General features: G+C 40.3%; 1 protein-coding gene across 3 annotated transcripts in view; it reads left to right on the top strand.

The window, feature by feature from the left end:
• The window catches only part of ATL1 (atlastin GTPase 1), a 211,039-nt gene that overhangs the window by 71,373 nt on the left and 113,264 nt on the right, over positions 1-26,402 (top strand). For all 3 annotated transcript variants that reach the window (XM_085626991.1, XM_085626990.1, XM_085626989.1), the window contains exons 2-5: positions 353-600; positions 2,663-2,797; positions 8,943-9,047; positions 14,965-15,015. In XM_085626991.1, coding sequence (XP_085483117.1) covers positions 353-600; positions 2,663-2,797; positions 8,943-9,047; positions 14,965-15,015 — 539 coding nt within the window. The remainder of the gene's footprint in view (positions 1-352; positions 601-2,662; positions 2,798-8,942; positions 9,048-14,964; positions 15,016-26,402) is intronic.

The raw sequence follows: 26,402 nt of genomic DNA, 5'->3' as shown, positions 1-26,402 counted from the left end.
ATCATTTGTTAACACCTGGGACAAACTCAGCATTGCTATTGACACAATATCTGTTATCTCACTTAGTGCTGGCTCAGTCGCTAGTCGATAATTCAGTGTAAATAGTAGATGTCACAAGTTGCTCCAAGCTCTTACTGTGGTCTTGCAAAAGAGCATTCGGTGTGGCATTTTGATAGCTTCCAAAGGAGACATAGAATAGATATGGCACGGACCACTTATATATTTTACTAATGTGCAACGTGGTTTAGGAAATGCTGTCTTTCTGGAAGCCCTATAGGCTGGAGTACATCAATTAATAAAATGGTATTATCACACATCCAGGGGACTAATTATAGTTCTTTGCTGTTTTTAGGTGGATTTTCAGACAGGAATTATGACTGGAGCTCAGAAGAGGAGGAAACTGAGCGACACGCTAGACCGGTCCAAGTTCTGGTTGTTAACGATGACCACTCCTTTGAATTGGATGAGTCGGCATTAAATCGGATTCTTCTGTCAGAGCCTGTTAGAGATAATGAAGTGGTGGCAGTGTCGGTGGCCGGGGCATTTCGGAAAGGGAAATCATTCCTGATGGACTTCATGCTGAGATACATGTACAAAACGGTAAGTCTCCAAGTGCACTGCTCCCTACTTGTGCTATTACTGGTTGTGCTTGATCCAGTCATGTCCCTCATTGCTAAACAACGACAGAATTTACAGGTCATGTGCGACTGGTGTACTTCGTTTGAGCACCCACCCTGAGATGCAGTTCTTGGTCAAATAATTCACCCAATTCGCAGTTGGGTCATAAAATCAAACTTCCTAGAACATCCATCTCAAGTTTGTGTACTGCTGGCTGTTATTGTTAAATTTAGAAATATTGGGTGCCAGATTACTTCTACTGAGTGCTCTACACACTGATACAAACCTTTAACCTTCCTCCTTGTACGGTGAATCACTCAATCAAGGAAACAGGAAGTCTACCTTGTTTGGATCTAGAAAAGGGGCAATTAACCTCTTAGTGGCCAACTTAGGCACTGAGGAGTGAGTTCAAGCCATTACCTCCTTCTCACTGACCAGTTCATATGGTGTTTACTTCTGCACAATTAGATCTATCAACAGTACAGAAAGTACCATCGTTGGCAGTCTCAGAGGGGGGGGGGGCAGGATTAGTCCCTATCGAGTGAGCTCTGCCTCTGCATGCACTCTACCTGTTTTGTGGGTATGTGAATTAATTCAGTTGAGTTGCCTCGCCAGGCTCCCTGACATAGTGAGACAAAATACTTGACATGGACCTGTGACTGCAGCCCAGTGCATTAGCTGGACTGTTAGTGTTTACAGCTGGTAGGCCTATGGTACTTGCAGAGGAATATTTACAAGGGAGGAATGATTGTTTTCCTCTCCAAGAACCCTATTCATAAAGATATTATGAGTATGTGTCATGTCCTTCAGAACCACTCCTGAATTTCTTGGAGTAAGTCATACCTACTCATGGAAGAAAACTTTGTAAGACGTGTGAATGTGTGAAAGGGTTTTTATACAAAACCAGCATGCATCAGCTGCCCATTTAAACATGTGGCTCCCATATTTTGTTTAAAGTGGTAGGATTTGAAACAAGTTCAAAAGTAGGGTAGGGTCATGTTTTCCTTTCTCAGAAAGATGGAGGAATGCATATTTCAAGACACCCCTCGTTCAGGTTTTCTGCGATAACCAGGTTAAATTAAGTGGCATTGGTAAATGGATGAGAGATACTCTCATTGACGGATGTTGAAAGTAAGAATTGCACAATTTTAAATTCAAAGCGTACAAATTTCAAGTTGCAATGCCACTTTGGTTTATTGTTTCAAACTTAATGTATTAAAAAAAACTGTTAACATGGAGCTGAAAAATGTGGCTAAAAGACTTTATTTTGAAATCTGGATTGTAAAGTTGGATTGAGGACTCTTTCAAGGAAAGCTTGTTTACAAAGTAGCATGAATGCTGTGTATTTCCAAAAACAATCTGGCACTATACTCTTCATCACCCACTAAGGGCTGATTTCATTTCAGCTTTTTTAGAATAGGTTCTATGTGGATTGATTTTAGATACAACATCACATTACTCCTAAACTTTTTTCTTTTTATTTATTCCTGTTGCTCCTTCAAGGATGCTTAAAAATGGTTACGGAATATATTCATTTTAGCCCCTGTCAATTTTTTCTTGCACAGCTCTCTTACTTACTGGCTTTGTGCCACCATACATCTTGCTTGACAAGGTTGATTTCAATTATGTCAGCCTAGATCCAGTTAAAATGATTCCCACCCTCATACCTGCTGCTTCTCTATTCTTTGTAAAACTTTCATTCATTCGTCTTCACTTACACTAGAGGTTCCCTGGGCCATAACGCTAGCATTAGAAGCAACAGCCACTGCATGGCCTTTGCTTTGCTTAAGGAAATCCTTTATCCTTGTATAAAACACTTGAATAATCAAGCTACATCCAGGGACAGAAAGTAACTCACATCAATATTAGGAGGTAGATTTGCTGTGACAAAGGGCAATTTGAGGAGAATGATTTTGTTTTGGAAGGCCTGGTTAGTCAATGTCCTAGTAAAAATGGTCATTAAAGTTGGCAGCTTACCTATTGTGGCAGATTATTGAATACATTTGAGAGATAAAGTAATGCTGAGCTGTGTTTACATTTTTAGGAACCAGTCGATTGGCTGGGCGACTACAACGAGCCACTGACTGGCTTCTCGTGGAGGGGAGGCTCAGAAAGAGAGACCACGGGCATTCAGATCTGGAGTGAAGTCTTCTTAGTGGACAAACCTGACGGCAAAAAGGTATTTTAACAAACAAATTTCCATTATATTGACCTACTTATATTGCTCTTTTGAACTGGCTGTGATTTATATAGCTGCTTATTTCCTTCAATAAAAATGAGGAACAAAAGACAATGATAAAAAGAACACTGTGTGGTGGGATTGTAGAGGGTAGGACTGGGATCTTTCTCATTGGGCAAGCAGGTAGGGTAAGAGGTGGGTAGAAAACCAACAATTAACGCTCCAAGATCATAATTTTACGAAGACAGATGACAAGCAACAAAGTCAGGTATGAAGTATTTATACACTGTTTCGGCAGAATGGGTGTACAGCACATTGCATCTAATGAGAACGAATCTGTCGTAAAATTAATTAAAATAAATAAATAAACAAAAACTAAAAACAATGTGCAGTCAGATCTGATAACCTAAGATTCATGAGATGTCCAAGTAAATGCCTTTTGCTCTAGATGAATGGACATACCTCACAGCATTTGCTATCTGTGTTTGTAGTTATTGTATAGGTATTTTTTCTTCTCTGGGGATGGCACATGAAGTTTCATCCTACTCCTCTCTACACCTCTGCTGTTGATGACCAAGTTCAAGAAATGGGGTCTTACCTGGATGGATCCTTAGCAACTGACCCACATTGCTTGTATCTTTATGACCTTGGACTCTAGGTTCTACTTTAGAAATCCTGACAAGCAGCTCAATATCTTTGGGTTTTCTACACTGCAGAAACTACAAGAATTCATGCGCAGGTGTGAATGAGGCTCCAGAGGTCTGAGGTGAGTTTTTCTTCTTTATTACAGACCCCTAATAGGAAATCTCTGCAAACACTTTCCCCCCACCCATCAGGAAATAAGAAAAGGGAGCAACAAATATTCAGGTACTGCTTAAAATGAGGAAACAATGAGGTTCTAATGCAAGAATGGCCCTAGCTGCAGCAAGCATTAGATCTTAGATGGCCCTAATGTACAGCAAGCTCCTCTTGAGAATTTTATATTAACATCTGCTCCTGGAACATACATGGATTTGGCCCCTGGATGAAGATACAATGGACTAACTACATAAATGTGAGAATATTTCATTTCAGAAGACCTGGAGTCTTCAACCTACTCCAATATTTAGGTATACGGAACATCATATTCCTGGGGTGAGGGCCTTACGCTATAGTTGCCCAAGAGGGGACCTCTCCACCTTTATTTCAATAAAATATAAATGATCACAGTAAAATATTGACCTGTGGTTGAGTGGCTGCAGGCCACAAAGCTAGAGGTCAAAGGTCAGCAAAGACAGACTAAGTCCCCCACTCTCTTAAATGTATAAATTCATCCACGCAAATAAGACCAGGATGAGAGGATCTCAACCGTGTTGACTTTATTCAAGACTCTCCAAAATTTATATCAAAACTCACACCTGATAGTTTCAGGTGATTTCAATATCAGACTTTTCTGAAATTCCATTAATCCAAGCCTCTCCAGCTCGTAGCAAGGTAAAAGACCAAACAGTAATGGCCAATCATCAAATTTCATGACAAATCACAAGATGAGTCAAAAGTTCGAAAATCAAGGTTTAAAAATACTGAACCGTAACTTCAAAGAAGATAAGCCAGGAGCAATAACTTTTCTCAGCAGTCGGTCTCGCTCAATTACTGATTTCACCCTAATGGACATCGAATGATTTCCCCTGGTCAGGTCATTTCAATTTGACCTCGACCTAAAAGCGACCATTTCCCTCAAGCTCTTCAAATAGAATTTACATCCCGTCAACTGATGGCAGCGACTGCGACTACGAAAAGTTATGGAGAGTCATTTTAATAAGCAACTCTCAGAACATCTAGAGGCTCACAACATTCTCCACCTTACCGAGACTGGGTTTAGACAGAAACACGATAAAGAGACTGCACTCCTGGCAGCTGTCAATGAGGCTCAAATGCTGCTGGATGAAGGAGGATCAGTTGCCATCGTCCTCCTCGATCTTAGTGCAGCATTTGATACTGTAAGTCATGATGATCTTATCGAGAAAATTCGTAACATGAGAGTTATGGGCAGTGCCCTCAACTGGCTTCAATCCTTTTTAGTAACAGGACCTTTCAGGTCTTTGAAGGATGTTGTATCACAGATATCTTCTCCTTTAACAGTGGAGTTTCCCAGGGTCCATTTATTAAGTCCTATGCTGTTCAATGTCTATGTGCATCCTTTGACTGACATCATTCTGCCATTTGGGATTTCTATAAACTCATATGCAGACGATACACAACTGCTTTTTGCCCTCCCTCATAAACAGGATCCCTGCTCCCCGGCTTTAGGCCCCTGTTTAGAGGCTGATATTTTGTTTCCAAATTAGTAGCATTCTTCATCCATGAGAGATGCCTTTTTGCATGATAAGAATTATGATACGTGTTAAAGCCATGGCATCTACTTTACGCTTTACCCAATAAATTATTAAACAATACAATGGTCTATACGATTGCTTTCTGGCCTGAAATATTGACCATGGAATCTTTTAGGTGTTTGGTTGTACTTGGAAAGCTTGACAATATTTGCAAATGCTTTAGGACATATCTAGATTGTGAAGAAGTAGAGGGCATAAATGTGATGGAAGGGGTTCAGAAGGTTTTAAAGGGTATGACGGGGTAGAAGGAAGGAGAGCATATCTGAGTTGTGTAAATGATAAGCCGTTGGGGCTGTGGTATACAGAAAGGTGCTAGGTTAACAGTAAGGAAGAAGGAAAGAAGCTGCAAGCCACAGGGAAAATTACTTGCGTTGAGCATTCTTTGGATTTTTAAAAGGATGGCCTGTGTGAACTATGGAGGTTTTGAACAATCCACCTTGACTGGAGAACACTGTCAATATGTGTACATTTGGATTTATACTTAGGGGCCGATTACGATGCTTACAATGCAGCTCGTAAAAGCTCTGACCTACGATTGGAGCCTTTACGCCCGCATCGTAATGGGCCGCTCAGTTTCTTTTCCAATCACCTCATTACGATGGAAGCGGTCGGAAACAAAACCAAGCGGTCATTACGGCTAGCTTCCGCCGGGCTCAGGGAGCCCGTCCTCCAGTCGGAAGCCGGGTAGTAATCTCAAGGGCTGGCCTTTCCGCCCTTGAGATTACGATGACGGTTTCTGTCATGGTTTCCATGCCGGTCTGTCCAAGATGAAAACCTTGTCAGAAATCGTGTTTGGGGGCCCCCAGCAGGGCCCCCTTGAGTGCAATGCCTCAGTTTGGAGGCCGAGGCGGCACCTATGGTGCTCCTCTGTTGATCCCTGCACCTTGTGGCAGGCCCATTGAGGTGCGTGCCACGGGTGCCGGGCTGAACCGCACCCCCCATTTCACTATGGGAGCATGCATTGTGGCCATAATGCATGCTCTCACAGTGAAATATAGGAATGCGACCGAACAGTGTTCGGTCTCATCCTAATGGGGCGGTCAGGACCGCCAACCGGATGTCGGTCAGTCCCATGATCGAGTCGATGTCAGGTGGAAGTGATTTTGCCTGACATCGTAATGACCCACTTAATGTTCATTCTTTGTTCAACATCCCCAATAATAGGAGTATGGCTTCCTATTACATGTCCTCTTTACGTACCTAGGATCTCTATCTGAAAGGAAATTAAATTCCCAAAGTTTTCTGAAAATATAAAACTTCTAACTGTATCTCAGTACTTCACAACAGGGTCTGTAAATAAGATTCACACTGCCCCACACAGTGTAACACATTGTAATCTTGTGACTGTCAACGTAGAAGGACAATTAATTTCCCAGGAAAGAATCTGCTGCTTCAAGTAGCCTTCAGCATTACACGACAAACATCCCATAATTCCTTTACTATTAGTCTTTTTTTTTTGTGGAGTCAGATTGGGGCTTTTTTTACCTATTTTTTGCTGTTGCTGTTTTTGTGTTTGTGTCTCTGAGAGGAATTACCATTGACCACTGTTGGTCCCGTCGTCTGCATCCGCTCTCATATGTGGTTTTAGCCTTTAGCACAGGTCTAAGAATTTCAGGAATTGAGGGAGAAAAATGAGGCAGGCGTAGGCAGGGCTAAAGGAGCAAGACTACATATGGAAAAGCATTAAAAGAGATATACAACGCGCTTTTTGTATATTTTGGAGAATACCCCGTTTCGAGTGCCACTGAGCTATTTTAAAACAATCGCTTCGGAAGTTTCCGGTCTGATTTGGGGAAATAAACTGGCGCGCATTGGGCAGGATAAGTTGGCCAGGAGTTGGTACGACGGTGGTATAGCCCTCCCTAATATACAATTATACTACTGGGCGGCCCAATTGAAAGTGATTAATAGTTGGTTGCACACTCCCCATGACAACCCAGCGTTTCAGGCGGATAGGCAGGGCCTAGGAGAAGATGGAATCCTGTCGGTACTGTATAATAGAGCTAAATCCAGACTACTGATTGGGCCAACAGCACACACTGTTCACGTATGGTACGAGGCGCATGCCAGGCTGGGATGGAGAGGGGTTATCACACAAATGACACCACTCTGGACGTCTCAACGGCTTGGACGATTAAAGAACAGTAAAGGCTTTGACAAATGGGATGCTACAGGCATATCAACGGTGGGTGATCTCTGGAGAAAGGGCACGGTAGTCTTGTTTGAACACCTGCAGGCCCAATATGAACTTGCCCCGTCGGAAATTTACAGATATATGCAGGTGAAGCATGCACTACAGGCAGCTCTACCTGCAGGTACCATCTTGGCAGAGGCTACTCCCTTAGAGGATAGATTGCTGACTGAATATATGCATAAAAGGGCCACTTCCTTCATCTATCGTAAGTTGATAAATAACTTGCCTGACCCCATGTTGGCACTTAGACAGAAATGGGCTGTAGACTTGGGAGAATTGGATGACGAAGAGTGGCAGGAGGCACTGTCGTCTCCTCGGGAGGTTGCCTTACCGGCGCGCTTGCGGTTGATACAACTGAAAGTACTTCATCGTACGTACTACACCAGAGTGACCCTCTTCAAAATAGGGATGGCTACACACCAATTTTGTCTGCGGGATTGGGGGGAAGAGGGTACTTTCCACCATACGATATGGGAATGTCCGAAGATTAGGGCATATTTGGTCAAGATAATGAGGACCATGTCTCAAACTGTGGGAGAATCGTTGCTTCCAGAACCGAAACGATGTTTATTAAATATGTGGGAACCTACTGATCTAACCCACCCAGCGCAGGACTGGGTAACACTGGGAACCATGGTTGCTAAAAGGAATATTGCAAGGAGGTGAGGGTCGGGCGAGTCTCCTACGCTGCAGGAATGGTGTAGGGACATGGATGAAGCTATGGTAGCGGAAAGGGCGGTATATGTGCATCGGGGATGTCCCCAAAAATGGGCAAGAGTATGGGGAGACTGGAACAAATTCAGGGGGTATATCTGTGAACCACCAAGATCGGAAGCAGTCCAAATGTCAGATTAAGGGTGATGGATGGAATGTAAAGGGACTGATATGTTATAATGGTATTGTGAGGATTCCTGAAGTCATGTATCAGTTTTAATGTAACAAGTTTAAAAAGTACTGGTGCTACTAGAGACTAACTTTTGTATAGATCGTGTGAATTGGTGATGCCCAATGTTATTAATAAAAATATTTTTAATACAAATACAAGTGGCCACAGAAATACTGACAAAAGGCAGGGCAGAGACGGCATTGAGATTTATAATGGAAAAAAGGCTTTGGCTTTTAAATAGTCACCATTAACTTCGCTGCAGCTTGCTGTTCGAAAGTTGGAAATCCAGGAAGGCTTAGTTTGTCTTCCATCTTTTTGAGGTTGGTAAATTGGGTGTCAAAGATATTTTTTTGTGTGTTTATGAAGGCTTTTTCAACTCTTTTTATAGGATGTATATATGGTCTCGGTGGTTCACAGTGAAAATATTTCATGCGTATTTAGGACTATGTTGCTGTCACAACCTCTTACCTACAAGGAAATCTCCTATAACACACTGCATACATCTGGTCTTCACTTTTGGGCAGTTCAAAGAAAATGTGAATTGCTATATTTTGTATTGTATGATACTTTTCAATTTCAGACACATTCGTCAATTAAATGTATCACATATCCAGGTTGATGTCCATTGTACACCTCAGCGATGATCCCATTGAATGGCGTACATGCTTATAGATTGCTTCTCTTCTGCAGGTGGCAGTGTTGCTGATGGATACCCAAGGGACATTTGACAGCCAGTCAACATTGAGAGATTCCGCCACAGTGTTTGCGCTTAGCACCATGATTAGTTCAATACAGGTAACAACTCATAACATAATTTATAACTTGTGCACCGGCCTCCGAAATTATCATAGAACCACAGAAATTAAACCATGGTGTTTTGAAAATCAAATCACGTTCTCCGGTACAACATTGATCAAAGAAAATATCCCTAATTTATTACATACAAAATAAACAAGTGTGCTTCCACCAATTAACGCCCATCAAACCTGGCACTTACTGGCACATACTTAGATGTTTCCCTGATGTAACAACCAGTTTCAAAGAACGCTATGTAAAGTGGGTTGTGGGATACTTATATAGTATGCCACCTGGCATGAACCAAACAAAGCATTCTGCATAAGTATAAACAGGTAATGTAGAACATAATAAATTGTATTTAAAATGTTATAAGGATGGGGTAATTAAGCCTTGTCCTAAAACATGTCAATTTTCATAACTTTACCATTAGTGCAAACCAGTAGACATAAAACAAAGGGAGTTGAGAGTACCATACTAAGGTGCAATTACAACTAAAGGAAAGACAGAGAGTAAATATAGTTCTTATAGGACTTCCCTACTCTTGTACAATTGTAATCAAGAGTGCAGTTCCTTTTCAATGTCAGTGTACCCTAACTCAGAGTCCAAGACAGATGTGGTTAAATTGAGTGCTCACTCTCTTTTAGGAGTAAAAGCCCTCACCCACCCAAGGAAGGCATGCTTCAACATCGGGCTTAGCTCCTCGTTGGACATGCACTGCAATATCCAATGGGCTAGAGATATTGTTCGATTCTTCCCTGCACAAGTTCTTGTGAACTGAAAATCATTCTATCGATGTATGGGGAGGGTATTAAACTGAGAAGGGTAGACTGGTAAATCAGAAGTTTAAAATGAACTTAATATTAACTAGAGGTCTACTAACTAAATGATTTATTAGAGGGTCCCTGATAAAGGCTAAAATCATAAGGGAATATCTAAGGATGTAATATTCCTGATATTCTAGTAATAGGTCAACACGTTTCTTCAGAGCCATGGAACTCACTGCCATTATTTAGAACCACATCCACGCAGAGAGGAACAAGCAGCAATTTTGTATTCAGACCTGAAAGGAAGGCCTCATCTGCAGTCACCATTCTCAGGTTCAATTGCATATGATGGCATCTAGTGTGATTGCTCCTAGGAATTCCTCATTGCTGAGCTCTGTGGGTACAAGTAGTTAGATAAGTTGGTTTGTACAATGTCTTGCAATTTTCTGTAAAGCATGTCGAAGATTGCCTGGTGCAATTAAGAGACTCTGAGATTCAAAACTAATTTTTGTAAATAATTTGCGCCTTTCTCTTTTCATGATTTAGACATTTTCCAGAGGCTTGATGCTCCTGGGTGTAAATGAGGGGTCTTGCAGCCTGATGATGTGTCATGGTCCATAGTTAGGGAGAATGTAACACTTTCATAGAACCTTTCTGTTGGATCTAGACACTGCCGGTTAAAAGGTTGTTGATCTGTGCTATACTCTATATCACCCGCAAGCCAAATCCATATTTACCAGGGAAAATGGGCCCTAATCAGACAAGTGGATTGATGTGAATGCACTGCATTCACAAACGGAATTCCAAACTAATTTACAAGTTTATGATGTCCATATGATCTGGACATAAGGCATCAGCAAAGAAACTAATCTAGAAGGGTTGGAGAGAATGTGGGGCAAGGAGGAGATGACCAGATCAGCATGGACCGTAATTGGCTGCACCACCATTTTGACCCACAAATAAGACCACAGGCCCCCTTCTAACTCATCAAAGGTACTGAGAAACTTGGTACAAATGGACGTATTTTTCTGCTTGGGATTGTTGCTCACTGTGGAGGTGTTACAAGCATCAGCATGGCTAATTCACATCACTCAGAAGTACCATTGCTTCTAATCAATAACCTTGCATGGGGATATGAACACAACTATGAATGAAAGAAACATGAAAAAGAAACCAAATGAGAATTTAGATGACAAGGACATACAGTAGCCTTGCATGTTTCTAAACTCTGTGCGGGAAATACACCAAACAGGCCAAATAGAATGGATAGGTTGGAGGCTACTAAAGCCAGTAGAGAGAATGGAGCTTTATTTTCTTCAGGGTTAAGTTAAGAGAGGTTGTGTACAAGTGAATGAGCTCAAGTATAAGAGCATTTTCTCAGTAGGAACCAGATCAGAGTTAAGGAGAAAGTGTAGTTGCCTATTTCATCCTCAAAGTATAAATTACTGTGTGGAGTAAGGGGAATTTGGTGGCAATGGGCTTGTAGTGGATGTGTACCAGTTATCGATCTAATAAAATATGGTACCTCTGTTTGTGAGCCAGCTGTAGATGGCTCGATGATCAGTATTTCTGGCACTCTTGTCAGCCCCAGATCTAATATTTGTCTATTGGGTGTCTTGCTTGTTGCTATTGCATATAAGACATACAACATAGGTTCTGTGTGATGAAAGATTTAACAAATTTAACCAGAGAGTAAGTAAATCAATAAATGGAAAATTTTCAAATGCAGTTAAAATACTTCAATTAATGAAAAAAGAGACATGTGTCCAGCAAGTATCCAACATTTTACTGCTGTATAAAAATTGCTCAGTGCTCGTTAGTGTTCACACAGTGATGAATGACAAACAAATGATATGTGTACAAGAAGTAAATCAAGCCAGAGGAATAGATAATGTATATGTATGTATGTATAGGTAATCTGGCATGGACTAATTACATTGTACAATGTTGAACTGTACAGTATATATTGATCAAAGTGCCTCCAGTTGTACATTATAAGTAATTTATGAGTTTCCATGATGGTATAACAGCACATGGCCAAAGGTCCTTTGATAAGGGTATGGAACTCCGAGGTCACTTACAATATCCTTACAATGTACCCATTTTGGGGTATGGTATCCCCTATCATCAGTGGCACTCTTCTGAGGGCATTTGGGAGTCAGCTAGGCTATAAGGCCTTTCCTCTGCTGCTCTCTGAGAGACTGTGGCAGGCGTCTTGACTACTGCTCCCATGCACGTACTCTCCACTTTCACAGGCTGTGACCTACATGTCCACATCCTGCTCTCCCCGGAAAGGCTGCAGTAGGCATCTGACCCAACACCACTGAGCGCAGCCAATCTGCACATTTTCTTATTCTGCAACTGAAACCACAGAGGAAGGAGGAGGGGCCTGTCAGACCAGCAGTGGCACACACACAAAGACATCATTACTCACTTGTAATACGTTGGTGAAGTAAAGAGTGGCACCATTTTCTTATTAGCAGCGTGTTCTGATATCAGAATATGCCCATTGTGAAAGTAGTAATGAACACAAGGTTACAGGGTGATTAATGTCTAACACTAATTATAGTCTTACTATGTTTATCCTGAATCATATTGTTACTGGATTAAAACCATTCTGATAAGGAATCATAAATGCCTGATAATTAATTTAGATCAAAATTACAATTGTGAACTAGGAAGTATTTTTCTTCAAAATTATTCATATTAATTGTTTACTACATTTAATGAGTGCAATGATAGTAAATGAATGAGTTGAGAAATTCCATTTAACTAGATAATGGCCTGAGATGTACAAGATTCTAATAATACGATCAATAGCTCCATAAATTTATAAGGCATTAGTTATCTCAGTCCACCATTTACCTTGTTACTCCAAACAATTTACAAAAGCAGCTAGGCAAAGGAATACACCCAAGTCGGTCCCCACCATATATATTGGTGCAACCCTTAACAGTGCCAGCTGCCGCAAGATACTACTGCTTAAATCGAAAGAGTCAAAAATGATCACTCAGGGAGCACTCAGTTAAAGAGTTCAACATATATTGAATTCATTGACTTGAATTGATGAAAGGAGAGACATCTGATTATTAGATAACAATCTTCTTTATTGAGTTCCAACCATAAAAATGCAATACAGCCAACGCGTTTTGGTCAAGAGAACTTTTTCAAGGCTTTAGTCTTGTGACTGAGTCTTACTTTGGTTGAATCCAATAAAGTATTTATTTGCAAATATACAATCCTCCCATTTCATACACAGTAGTCAGAGCACAGTAATCCAAGCAAATGCCAACGTCCGTGTCGGCATGCTGCATGTCGGTATCAACATCTTAAAAAAACAATTTACTTTGTTATTCCTGAACTCGCAAGTTCTTATACTTAAAGTTATTTTCAAAGCAGTAGTAGTAGTAGCATAGTTTATCCTTCATTCTTACCAACTGATGACGTTTTACCATGAGAGACATGTACAACAATAACAACCCATGACATCCCTTTCTGTGCTAAGAGAAGACTCTCATGACAATTGTGAATTGTAACACTGTTTTTTCTTTCATAACAATTAGAATTTTAATTTTAATTGCATTTAAATAGGGCTTACCTGCCCTGATGAGGCGTCAAATCGCTTTTTTTCGGCTAGTAGCACGCTACTCTGGAACCCATAAAGGATTAGTGGTGAATTAGTGTTGTGAAATATGAAAGTAATTTCAGTGGTGTATGTTAGTCAGTTATTTGGATTGAGACGGAGAGTGTAGGGATAGAAGAAGGAAAAAAGTTTGCATTTATATAGCGCTTGCTACCCCTGATGGGGTGTTGAGGCACTTTTTCGGCGAGTAGCACGCTACTCTGGAACCCATAAATGCTTAGTGGTGAATTAGTATAGTGAAATATGAAAGTTATTTGAGTGGTGGGTATGTTAGTCAGTTATTTGTATTGAGAAGGATAGTGGAGGGATAGAAGAGGGAACAAAGGTTTCCATTTATATAGCGCTTGCTATCCCTGTGATTTAGTCTCCAGATAACTTACCACTGAGCTCTGGTCAGTGGTCCTCTCAAGTTAGGCGTACTGATAAGATACTGCATGGTTTACCTCTGAGCCTTTCAATCCCAAGTGAGGGCAAAAAAGAGGGTGATTCAAGACTTTGAAGCGGAGCTAGCCACAGAGGAGGCAGCAACATAGGATCCAGGTGGGAGCGCAATAATGCTAAAGTGTACCGTCCGAACAGGCTCTCTACTGGCAAGTTGGTAGTCACAGAGAGAAGTGGCAGGCATGGAGAATATAGGAAATGTGATGGCACTGGAACCATTGGGAGGGCAAAGCAGTAAAAAAAGATTAGGCTAGGGTACATAACCAGGGGATCAGAATGGCTGGCGATGGGAGAAGAGATTAGCCTAGGGGTGATGGAAAAGGATTAATCAGTATAGAGCTTATGTTCTGAGGGATCACAGCTGGGACTCGCTGATGGCTCTGTAGCTGTATGTTTTCACCAAGTGCACTAGGGAGAAGGTTGTTTAATGGGGGTAAACTCAACATGTGCATCTGAAGGTCCACTGTACTTTTGCACATGTGCCCGGTATGGCGTCCTGCCTCTGAGCATCTGCGAGCGATGATTCGCTGATTACTTGTGTGAGTGCCCAAGGAAAAATTGACCTCAATCGTCTGTTGTGCCCACCAGAGTCCAGGTGGTAGGTTGTCTCCATCTGCTCCCTGTGTATGCTCCACACAGACCACCACTGGAAGCCCGCGCAGGCTGTGTCAATGTCCAGCGGGCCAGTCTGCCCACCGAAGGCCCTGTTGATGCCTCCTGCAGACATCAAGGTGAGCGGCCATCTGCCCCTCATGCCTCTGACTCTTGACCCCCTTACAGGTCCTCACACTGAGGAGTTACTTCCTTATTATCATCCAAGTGACCTTGCAGTTCATCTTCTTCCCTTCATGATAAAATGTTGCCATGGATAGTTTTTTTTAGTTATTGATCCATTAAAATCAATCGATCCAATCCATATTGTAGCTCAGCTGGCCATTGATACATGTAAGGTAAATTCAGTTCGAAAAAAGAACAATGAAGACTTAGCTGAAAGAGTCTATAAGAGAGCAAAAGATAAATGAAAATAATTTTATCTAACACTGGACTCTATTTTTTCCCAATTAAGGTGTATAATTTATCACAGAATGTTCAAGAAGACGATCTCCAGCACTTGCAGGTAATTCTCTTTGCGTTTCCTGATGTTTGCTCACTGGTACATAAAAGGTGCTTTGAATTCCCAATGTAGAGTGTGATTGTTCCCATTCAGTCATTTTATTTTAACATCTGCAAAATAATTGCCTCTTTGGAATTCATAATATAAAATCTACGGCCAAAAATACTATTGTATTTCTGTTAGTGATATTTAGAACACTGCAATATTTTGTATAAAGTATTTGCCATACAGGGCGACCGAGAACAGCCCCATCAGTAAGTCAGAGACTTAACTACCTCACCTATCACATGCCCATCTCTGGATTATTAACTAACTAGGACCATTCCATCCGTCAGTGAATTTCAAAAGTATCTGTAAGTGTTTCAACTCAGCATTAGTTCAGTAATTTTAATTGTAAATGTATTTATGTAGCGCTTACTACCCCTGATGAGGCGTTGAAGTGCTTTACGGCGAGTAGCACGTAACTCCTGAACCCAAGGTTAGCAGTTAATCTAGTGGTTATTGCGATTAGTCACATGTTCTCAAGAAAAGGATTGAGAGTGTTTAATCAGGTTACTTAGTTATAGATTATATTTATACAAGTTAGGTGTGATCATTAGGGGGGCTGAGTGGTTTCAGTGAAGGGTTGGTGAGATAGATAGACTGGTGGAGATTAGGTAATATTAGGATACAGGGAAAGGCACTGGCGTGACGAAACTTGAGGAGGCCCCCTGCAAAGCCCATAGAGGGGCCCTCCCTCTGTACTCTGGAGCTCTCAAGCCAGGGTCCTGTGCTGAGAGGGGCCCCATGAAGCTCAGACCCCTAGCGCTGTGGAAGTTGCGGGGGTCTTTGATCGCACTGGGGATAGAGTTTTGAGGAGGAGAGATTGCGATAGATGACATGCGGTAAGGGCCAATTGCAGAATTACAATAGGAAGGATTAAGGCAGACAGGCATGAGACTGAGATGAGGCTATACTCAGAAATAGAAGGCATTCAGAGGATAGAAGGTAAGAAGAGGGTCACTATGGAAAAAGAAAGGAAGGAAATCAAGCGGAAGTAGGTCAAGAGCGATTTTTCAGGCATGGTACAAAGTGTACACATCATTCAATCTTTAAGAGCCCAAACCTGCTGTGTGCCGAGCCTAGTGCAACCCTTTTAAACATAGTCTGAAGTATCCCAAACTTGAAACAGGGTCTCTATGCTGTACAAGGGTAGTTGGCACAAAAAAAGAGGAGTTTTCATTTAAAGGACATTTGGCAGCGGAATGATATACTGTAGGGGAGTGGTGTGGGGTGGAATTCTATATTTAATAAAAAAAAAGAGAGAACTCGTAATTCCCCAAAGGAATGTTGCCCTTGAGCTTTTTTATTCCTGGTGGTAGGGGGAAGAAAACCTATTTTTTAAAGGACCCTCACCCTCCATACACATTGGTGGCATGCTTTATCCTTGGTCCCTAATGTACCAGGATGGGTTGTAATACTTCTTATCAGAAGAGATCTTTGATTGTGGGGGTTCTACTTTAAAATTGCATGAAGTTACCTGAGTTCTTTATGTCTTTTTGTTCCTTACGGGAACCTGTGACAAGATTAAAAATGCAGTAAGGCATTATTGGGGGTATGTAATGTGTTTCAACACCAATGGGTCTACATGTATCAGCCAATAGAAAATGCCAACACTTAGGAGTCCATTGGCTTTCTTCAGCACCATAACTATAGATCCTAACCAACTATATATAATTCTAATTTGTTCAAACACTCTTTGTGCAGTAATTGTCAATATTAGTATACATAATACATACTTTCATTTGTTTTCATGCCTTTCAAACCGCAATTTGGACCCTGCCTCATTGGGTAACTAATTTACAGAAGTTATAGTGCCCCATAAGGCCTTAGAAGTGGGTGGACCCTGTAGTCACGCTTTCATAAAGGGCATGCGCCCTCCAACGACCTAGTTGTGTTCTTTAAACCCTGCATTTTGAGTTCTAAGCAATTGCCCTGATGAACTACAGCTAAAATCATATGCCAGTGTGTGGCTGTCTAACTGTGAAATTATAAAATGTTTAAAGGTTTTACCACATGCATAATTACAAAAATGTTATTTCAAAGGTTAATGTACCATACTGATGCAATAGGTGGTGAGCAAAACCATTGTTATTGCTTATTTACTAATTGGCTTTGGAATACAAAAATAGTGGATTGATTCAATTTACATATATGATCAAACAGGCAATGTCATTTGTTAGCAAATATTCCCAGACTGGTATTTACAATTTTTTTTTTGCTTGGTTGATAAGATTATTTGACCATTTAATTATAGTACACAGTTTTCACCAATAGATATGCTAACTTCATAGTCAAAATGTTATACTTTGGGAAAACAAAATAATATGCTGAGAGGCCTTGAACGGGAGGTCCTTTGGATGTTTGGACTTGAGCACAAATGTAGGGTTAGGTCTTGAGCCAAATTTAGTTGCTAACTCGAAGATGAAGCTTATGGCACTCCGTGTTGAAATGCACTAATGTCCAATATTGCATAGTCCGTGGCTAGGTATTTCAAGTTAGTAGAAGGATGACATCAGAGCAAGAAAAATGCTTAGAAATTTAGGCTTGGTCATCTTGGGCTTATAATGTAAAAGAGGACAGCGGATGGAGAATTAGAAACCAAGGTTTGAAGACAACAGACCCTGTTATGCTTCACTGTATAAGGTGAGCTTGATTACTGAGGGGTTGATCTGGCAGAAACATTAGACCCAGAAGCCAAGGTCACAGCGGCATATGCACTGTATAGTTTAGGGTTGGGCGTTCACCTGTGAGTTTTCCTGCCAGGATCCGCCAAGCAGGAAAATAGAAAAAATGTCCTGACATGGAAGGAAAATATTCCCTGCATGGAAGGGAGAATGATTTTTGTCCATTTGAGAAATAAATCCCACTGTGGGGACTTGGTTCTGGAAAAAGAAAAAGAATGGTGAGCTGGCCGCAATGACATGGCAGCCTGCTGAGCTTTCAGGTTTGTGCATAGTATCCTACTCCATATTCATACTCGACTCCTCTCTCGCCATTACCCGCCATCGCCTCCCCCTGCTTCAACACCCTCCGCATCCGTCGCAAGACCTTCAAATGGATGCCCCAAAATCAAGAAAAACCGTCACCCATGCACTCATAACCAGCAGATTGGACTACGGAAATGCCCTCCATGCCGGAATCAACAAGCTCCAGACCATACAGAACACCGCAGCCAGACTTGTCCTCGGCATCCCCTGAAACGAACACATCACCCAACACCTGCGAGACCTCCACTGGCTCACCGTCGAGAAGAGAGTAACCTTCAAGATACTCACCCACGCCTACAAATGCCTCCACAACACAGGACCCCAATATCTCAACGACACACTCTCCTTCGACATACGAAAGGGAAACCTCTGTTCCACCAACTTCGCCGAAACCCCGTGCATCCACAGAGCCAGAAAGGGTAGAAGAGCATCTCCTAGATCGCGGCAAAGACCTGGAACGAGCTTCCAGTCAACATCAGATGCCCCCCAACTCTGCACACCTTCAGGAAGAGCCTCAAAACGTGGCTCTTCGGCTGACTCGGAGCTGCACCCCCCACCACCTCCCAGCATCGTTAGACCCTTACGATTGATTGATAGATTGGCTGTAGGAAGCTGGCTCCTTATATAGTGGCCGTTAGTCAAAAAGAGAAAGATCTCCCTTGGATCTATATATGCCAACAATCATTCAAACACACACTGTTTAAACGCATAGCAGGGTATGAATCGGTATCAACAAAGCAGATAAGCTCCAAATTGGTGAATTTATTAAAATTAGTCACAATGGTATCACAAAAAGCGAGCGGTTGTACATATTGATTAAAAAACAGATAAAGACAATTTATCAAACATGTAAGCAAATAAAATCATACGAATTTACATATGAATAACAAATAATATAAAAAAGAACACATCAACAATAATGGTCAGTATCAATACACAATTACAAAATTCATAAAAACAACCAAATTGGGAAAAAGGGAACAAAGAGGGAAGAATTTCCTACTCCAGAAAGAAAGTCGCTAAATCAAAGACAAATCGGTTGTGATCCCAATGGAAATTCAATCACATTACATATACAGTACAACCCATATTATCCTAGACTTTGTCCGACTTCCTTTTTGTTAGAGCATCGACGCGTTTCGGTAGGCCACAGATTAAGGCCAACACCTTCCTCAGGATATTTTGTTGATCCCAATTTAATTATGTTTAAAATCTGAAAAACATGTACAACAAACTAGCATGAGTGACTACCCATATTACACATCTAGGACAATGTTAAATATGCTTCAGTGACTACGACTCAACCCATGCTATAAACTATTAGGATAAACATACATACAATCTTTCACACAGCACTCCGAAAGTATAATGTATTTGTTAGCCAAAAATGACATATATACGGTCAAGAGAATTCTTGTACTTCCAAAGAATATATTCATTCAGCTACTCATAAATTTAATCTGGACGAGTTAGCTTATAGGAGGATATATTCTCTCTCTAATTACGCCTCTCATTTGAGACAAGAAATGACTTTCCAAGATTTAATTCTGCCATTCCGTAATCACTGTAAGGCAATTTATTTTCATCCAATCATATGGAAACGCTCAACACAAAAGGTGCTTAAGCTCCCTATGTATACATATTCAAGTCAGGTGGTAGTTATATGTCATTTCTTTGAATAGACAAAGTTCCTAGAGGTTACCTTATTGGTTTCTTTCTTTATTCATTTCATTAGGCTAGTATCATCGGATAAGTGATCCAGCGGTAGATACATGAACAATATCTTCTAGACAGTGTGTTACCTATTGGGAATACCAATGACAGACAGATGTTTTAAATATTACCCACCCACAGACTAGGCACCATATCTAATTAGTCTAATTACGATTGCTATAGTCACTAAATTCTATATTTACCGATTATATCCTTAGAAACAGCCAGGTTGTATATATACACTTCCTTGACTGAGGTATTTTAGTTTAGAAGGAATCATAGGTCGTTATTCCGTGAATTATCTGAAACAGAAAAAGGTACAGAGAACCAAAACTTTCATGTTTTATATTGCTAAGCCTCTGTTTTGATATACTGAAAGTTATCATTTCTTTTTGAAATTTTTATTAAGTAGATAAAGCTATACTTTCGTAACAATAGGTACCATAGGCAACCACATAAATACTCTTCCATATGTGATTGTTTAAAAAACCCTGAATACTATTTTGCTGCTCTTTTTTAGAGACTATAATGCCGCAATGCGGACATATCAGGCATGCACACTGATGTTCTAACTATAAAAGTTAACCCGATATCCTGCCTCTATACACTAGACAATGTCTTCCGTACCTATAGGTACCTGTGCCAATTCGAACACCCTTCCAGTAAGGTGGGGATAGATCATCTGATACAGTCCGTCCCTAAAGACAAAATATACACGGGGTATAGAGACTGTTATACACAAAGCATTCCTCTCTATGTTATTAGCTATCAGCCATGTTAATGAGTACCTTTGATTGTTGGAGGACCTTTGCGGCGTGGTAAGAATATAAAAACTACGATCCAATTAACCCTGCAAAGGGGAGACACAGAGCAGGAAAGCCGTTAAAGACCCCGTTATGCGCGTGAATACGAAAAGTTATCTAAATCTCTCTATTCACGTACCTCAATAGGGATCAGTGTTGTCCGTACAGGTACCTTTAATTATTCGAAAGCCTTTGCGGCGGGGTAAAAATATAAAAAAAAACTACGATCCAATTAGACCCTGCAGAGGGGAGACACAGATCAGGGCAAACGTTAGAAAACCCCGTTCTACGCGTGAATCCAAAAAGTTGTCTAACCCTCTCTATTCACATACCTCAATAGGGCTCAGTGCTGTCCGCACGGTGGATTCCTTCAAGTATGTCGAACACGGAACCCATTATCCCTCCGGTTTAAGTATCATCTAAGAGATGCCGGCACCGGAACTAGAAAAATCTACTTCCGGGGCAGATAGATGAAAATAAAAATAGAAATAAAAAATGCCTGCTCGTGTGTAAGACGACCATGGCCGCCATCTTAGCACTGTATCAATACCAGTGCAATCCTATAATAAAGCCTATTTTTTCTCGTATACTGGAGATAATGCTGTCTCAATTCATCCTCTAACAAAGATAAGTATCGGTCTTCTACTTTATACTCAGAGGAGTCGGTTAAGTATCCCGGCAACTCACGCGTGAATATATATTTATTGCGACCCAAAAGCGAGGGGTGGCTAAATTAAAGATCACCATAAAAATTATGACGAATCACTAGTTTAATTATTAGGTATCTCATTGTGACCCTTGAATATTTAGTTTTTCATATAGTCTTATAAGTTTTGATACCATAAATTCGGGGAGTAAGGACCCGACAGATAGTAAACACAGCAAAAAATGTCTCCATCTATTAAAGTTTTGATGTATCACAGATGTGACAAAACTGAAAAAGGGATTGACTGTCAATAAAGAGTACTCTGTTTATAATTATTGGCATCACTCAAGACATCCTAACAAATCATTTCATAAAAAACAAAGTAAGAATAAAATAAATACTAAGTGAGCCTAAGACACAGGAAATCAATGAGAGATCAGTATCACAGAACGCAGGGAGGTATCCTAATACGCAAATAATTGCCAGGCTGGAATTTATGACATCACCTTGTTAGTAGAGAATCCCATTCTTCTCGTGAATTGAGGCCTTTCCGTATGGTGTTAAAGTGAGAAATAAACCATTGTTCACGAGCCTTACGTTTGCAAGCAATGTTGCCACCTCTTCTGTCAAGCTTAACTTTCTCTAGGATAAACCAGGAGAAATCATTCTCTCCATGTCCTGCTTCAAGAAAATGAGGTACAAGAGGAGCTGTCACTTTTTTCATTTTTATAGCTGATCTATGTTCTTGCATTCTGACTCGGATCTCCCTACCCGTTTCGCCTACGTATCCAAGGTTGCAGGGGCAGCGTAGGAAATAGATCACGTTTTTACTCCTACAATTGTTGAGCGTTGTGGATCGAACATTAAAGCCGTTATGGGAAATTTCTTTTGCTTGTATGCACAATGGGCACACATTACATGTGCCACATCTCACATTCCCAACTGCTGGAGTATTAGTAATCGTCCTTTGTGTACAATCCTTTTCCTCCCGATAGGTATGAACCAGCATGTCTCTTAGATTGCTATTTCTCTTAAATGCAAATAGCGGTTTATCTAATTTAGTTTCTTCATCGTGATTGATAATGTGCCAATGTTTGTTGACTACGTTTTTAATCTGATTGCTCAGATGGGAAAATTTGCTGACAAAGACAACTTTGTTAGGGGGTTCTTTTATAGTTGCAGGTTTATTGACCAATGCTTCGCGGTCATAGAACCTGGCACGTTTGAGGGAGTGAGACAAAAGTTTATTCGGATAACCTCTATCCTTGAACTTACGCTTTAAGTCACCCGCGTGTTTGTAAAAGTCCTGTAGATCAGAACAATTCCTTCGAAGACGAAGGAATTGGCTGAACGGAATGCTTTCTCTTTGGGATTTGGGATGGAAACTAGAAAAATGAAGGAGAGTGTTCTTTGCCATGGGTTTAGTAAACAAATCAACATCAAGACTACCTTTTGATTCTTTGATTGTTATGTCTAGAAAGTCCACCCTACTGTTACTGTGATGTGATGTAAACCTCAAATTAGGGTCCCCTAAATTCGGCCAGTCAAGAAATTCATTTAGTGTCTCAGTGTCACCCTCCCAAATGAAAAAAATGTCGTCAATGTAGCGGTACCAGCCCGCTACATTTTCGAAAAAGGGTGCTGCCTCGTTGTAAATATGTTTGGCCTCAAACTGGCCAACGTACAGACAGGCCAAGCTGGGAGCACAGGTAGCCCCCATGCTGGTCTCTTTAAGCTGTTTAAAGTAACAGTCCTTAAACAGAAAGATATTATTTTTCAAAATTATATTGACACAGCTGACAATAAAGTCAGCGTTAGCTCCGCCTAAGTCTTGATCTCTCAGGATATCACGAATGACTTTAACCGTGTCATCTTGTGGAATGTTTGTGTAGAGAGACTCAATGTCCAGAGTGACCAGACACTGAGTCTCTCTACAGAAAGGAAGTCCCTCAACAAGCGAGATGATATGGGCAGAATCTCTCACATATGATCTTAAATTACAAACAAAGGGGCGTAAAAAGTGATCGACATACTTGCTAATAGGTTCTAAAAGAGAGTTGATACTACTCACAATAGGTCTCATTGGAGGATCAGTGGCATTCTTATGTATTTTGGGTAGGCCATATATGGCAGGAATCTTAGGTTCCATATTATTTAAGAACTTGAATTCATCCTCACAGATCCAAGATTTGTCTCTAGCCTCTTTCAGAAGCTCCAGGCATTCTCTCGTCACCACATCTAAATTCTGTACATTTGTACGCTTATAATGTTCTTCAACATTTAACAATTTCAGCATACGATGTTCATAGTCTGTGGTGTTGAAGACAACGACACCCCCACCCTTATCTGCGGGTTTGATGGTAATGTATCTGTCTGCTTTTAAGGAATTGAGGGCCTGTCTTTCATTCCTGTTCAAATTCTGTTCATGACCTATCTTATTCTGTCTGCCAAGGATATTAGTAATGCCGCTCTCAACTGCTTTTTCAAATGCTTCAATATTTTTCCCTACCATGGCTAGAGTTGGAGTAAATGATGACTTTGGTTTAAGGCCCGAAACATTTACACGTTCTTGGTTTTCCCGATTCTCAAAAAATCTCCTCAGTCGTATTTTACGAAAGAAAGACCGCAGATCTTTCTCTAACTGGAATTTGTCAATGGTAGTGGATGGGACAAAGCTAAAGCCCTTACTGAGGATCTCAATTTCCATATTATTAAGTAATTTATCAGATAGGTTAATTACTGGTGCTCGGTCTGTCGCCAGTAACGTTGACTCCTTGTCCGCATATATTCCTGCTGTTGTGGAGGGCCCCTGTTCATTTGACCCCTCCCCGAGTTCCCATTGTAGCGCTGCCCTCTCCTCGGGCGCGAATCTAAAAAAGGAACATACTCTCTCATATTACCTCTATTTGTAGGATCATCTCTCATTTCGTTTTCCTCTTCACTACTAGATCCAGAGGTATCTGAAAAGGTGACTTGTTTCCTGCCCCCTCTGTTATATATTTGTTTCTGTAGTGGTCTTTCCCAGTTGCTCTCATTTTTTTGTTGAAAGTAATTCTCCCTCAGATAGGGATAGATTTTTTCTTGGGAAAAACGATCCATGTCTTTTCTCAGTTTATTGGTTTTTTTATTTAGCAAGTAATCCCTATAACCATCTACATCTCTGTTAATGTCATCTAATTTCTTTTTAGCATCCTCTAGTGCAGGACAATTTTTCAGTTCTATCTCTAGTTTGTCAATTGCCTCTTTTTCTATAATAATGAGCTCTTGGGCAGTCTCGATGATGAGGAGCATCCAATCACGGCTACATCTATTCGAAATCATAGCCCATGTTTCAAGAAATTTCTTATTTTCTATAAATAAGCCTGGTTCATTGCAGACTTGAAGTCCAATGGGAATTGTACCCGATTTAACATATTCTATTAGAAACTCAGCATGAGCCTCTGTGCGTATAAGCTTCTTTTTAAGATTAAGTAATTTACCCCAATTTTCTCCTTTATTTTAGAGTACCGTAATCTTATTTCCATTTTTAGTATTAATTATCCTATTTAGTTGGTCTTCACTGAAGCCAAAAGTTCTAAATTGGTCCATGAACAAACCAAAAGATCTTGTTCAAACTATGTGGGATAATTGAGTAAGCTCTCCAGCCACAAGGGCTGTTCTCAAAGTTTCAAACAGAGAGAGAGGGACCCCTAAACCAAGGGAGAGGGGTACCAAGCAAGACCGTTAGTCAAAAAGAGAAAGATCTCCCTTGGATCTATATATGCCAACAATCATTCAAACACACACTGTTTAAACGCATAGCAGGGTATGAATCGGTATCAACAAAGCAGATAAGCTCCAAATTGGTGAATTTATTAAAATTAGTCACAATGGTATCACAAAAAGCGAGCGGTTGTACATATTGATTAAAAAACAGATAAAGACAATTTATCAAACATGTAAGCAAATAAAATCATACGAATTTACATATGAATAACAAATAATATAAAAAAGAACACATCAACAATAATGGTCAGTATCAATACACAATTACAAAATTCATAAAAACAACCAAATTGGGAAAAAGGGAACAAACAGGGAAGAATTTCCTACTCCAGAAAGAAAGTCGCTAAATCAAAGACAAATCGGTTGTGATCCCAATGGAAATTCAATCACATTACATATACAGTACAACCCATATTATCCTAGACTTTGTCCGACTTCCTTTTTGTTAGAGCATCGACGCGTTTCGGTAGGCCACAGATTAAGGCCAACACCTTCCTCAGGATATTTTGTTGATCCCAATTTAATTATGTTTAAAATCTGAAAAACATGTACAACAAACTAGCATGAGTGACTACCCATATTACATATCTAGGACAATTTTAAATATGCTTCAGTGACTACGACTCAACTCATGCTATAAACTATTAGGATAAACATACATACAATCTTTCACACAGCACTCCGAAAGTATAATGTATTTGTTAGCCAAAAATGACATATATACGGTCAAGAGAATTCTTGTACTTCCAAAGAATATATTCATTCAGCTACTCATAAATTTAATCTGGACGAGTTAGCTTATAGGAGGATATATTCTCTCTCTAATTACGCCTCTCATTTGAGACAAGAAATGACTTTCCAAGATTTAATTCTGCCATTCCGTAATCACTGTAAGGCAATTTATTTTCATACAATCATATGGAAACGCTCAACACAAAAGGTGCTTAAGCTCCCTATGTATACATATTCAAGTCAGGTGGTAGTTATATGTCATTTCTTTGAATAGACAAAGTTCCTAGAGGTTACCTTATTGGTTTATTTCATTAGGCTAGTATCATCGGATAAGTGATCCAGCGGTAGATACATGAACAATATCTTCTAGACAGTGTGTTACCTATTGGGAATACCAATGACAGACAGATGTTTTAAATATTACCCACCCACAGACTAGGCACCATATCTAATTAGTCTAATTACGATTGCTATAGTCACTAAATTCTATATTTACCGATTATATCCTTAGAAACAGCCAGGTTGTATATATACACTTCCTTGACTGAGGTATTTTAGTTTAGAAGGAATCATAGGTCGTTATTCCGTGAATTATCTGAAACAGAAAAAGGTACAGAGAACCAAAACTTTCATGTTTTATATTGCTAAGCCTCTGTTTTGATATACTGAAAGTTATCATTTCTTTTTGAAATTTGTATTAAG

This window comes from Triturus cristatus, chromosome 9, assembly GCF_964204655.1.
Source record: "Triturus cristatus chromosome 9, aTriCri1.1, whole genome shotgun sequence".
Classification (NCBI taxonomy): Eukaryota; Metazoa; Chordata; class Amphibia; order Caudata; family Salamandridae; genus Triturus; species Triturus cristatus.
The sequence above is the reverse complement of the archived record's forward strand: the minus strand, read 5'-3'. Positions and strand labels throughout refer to the sequence as shown.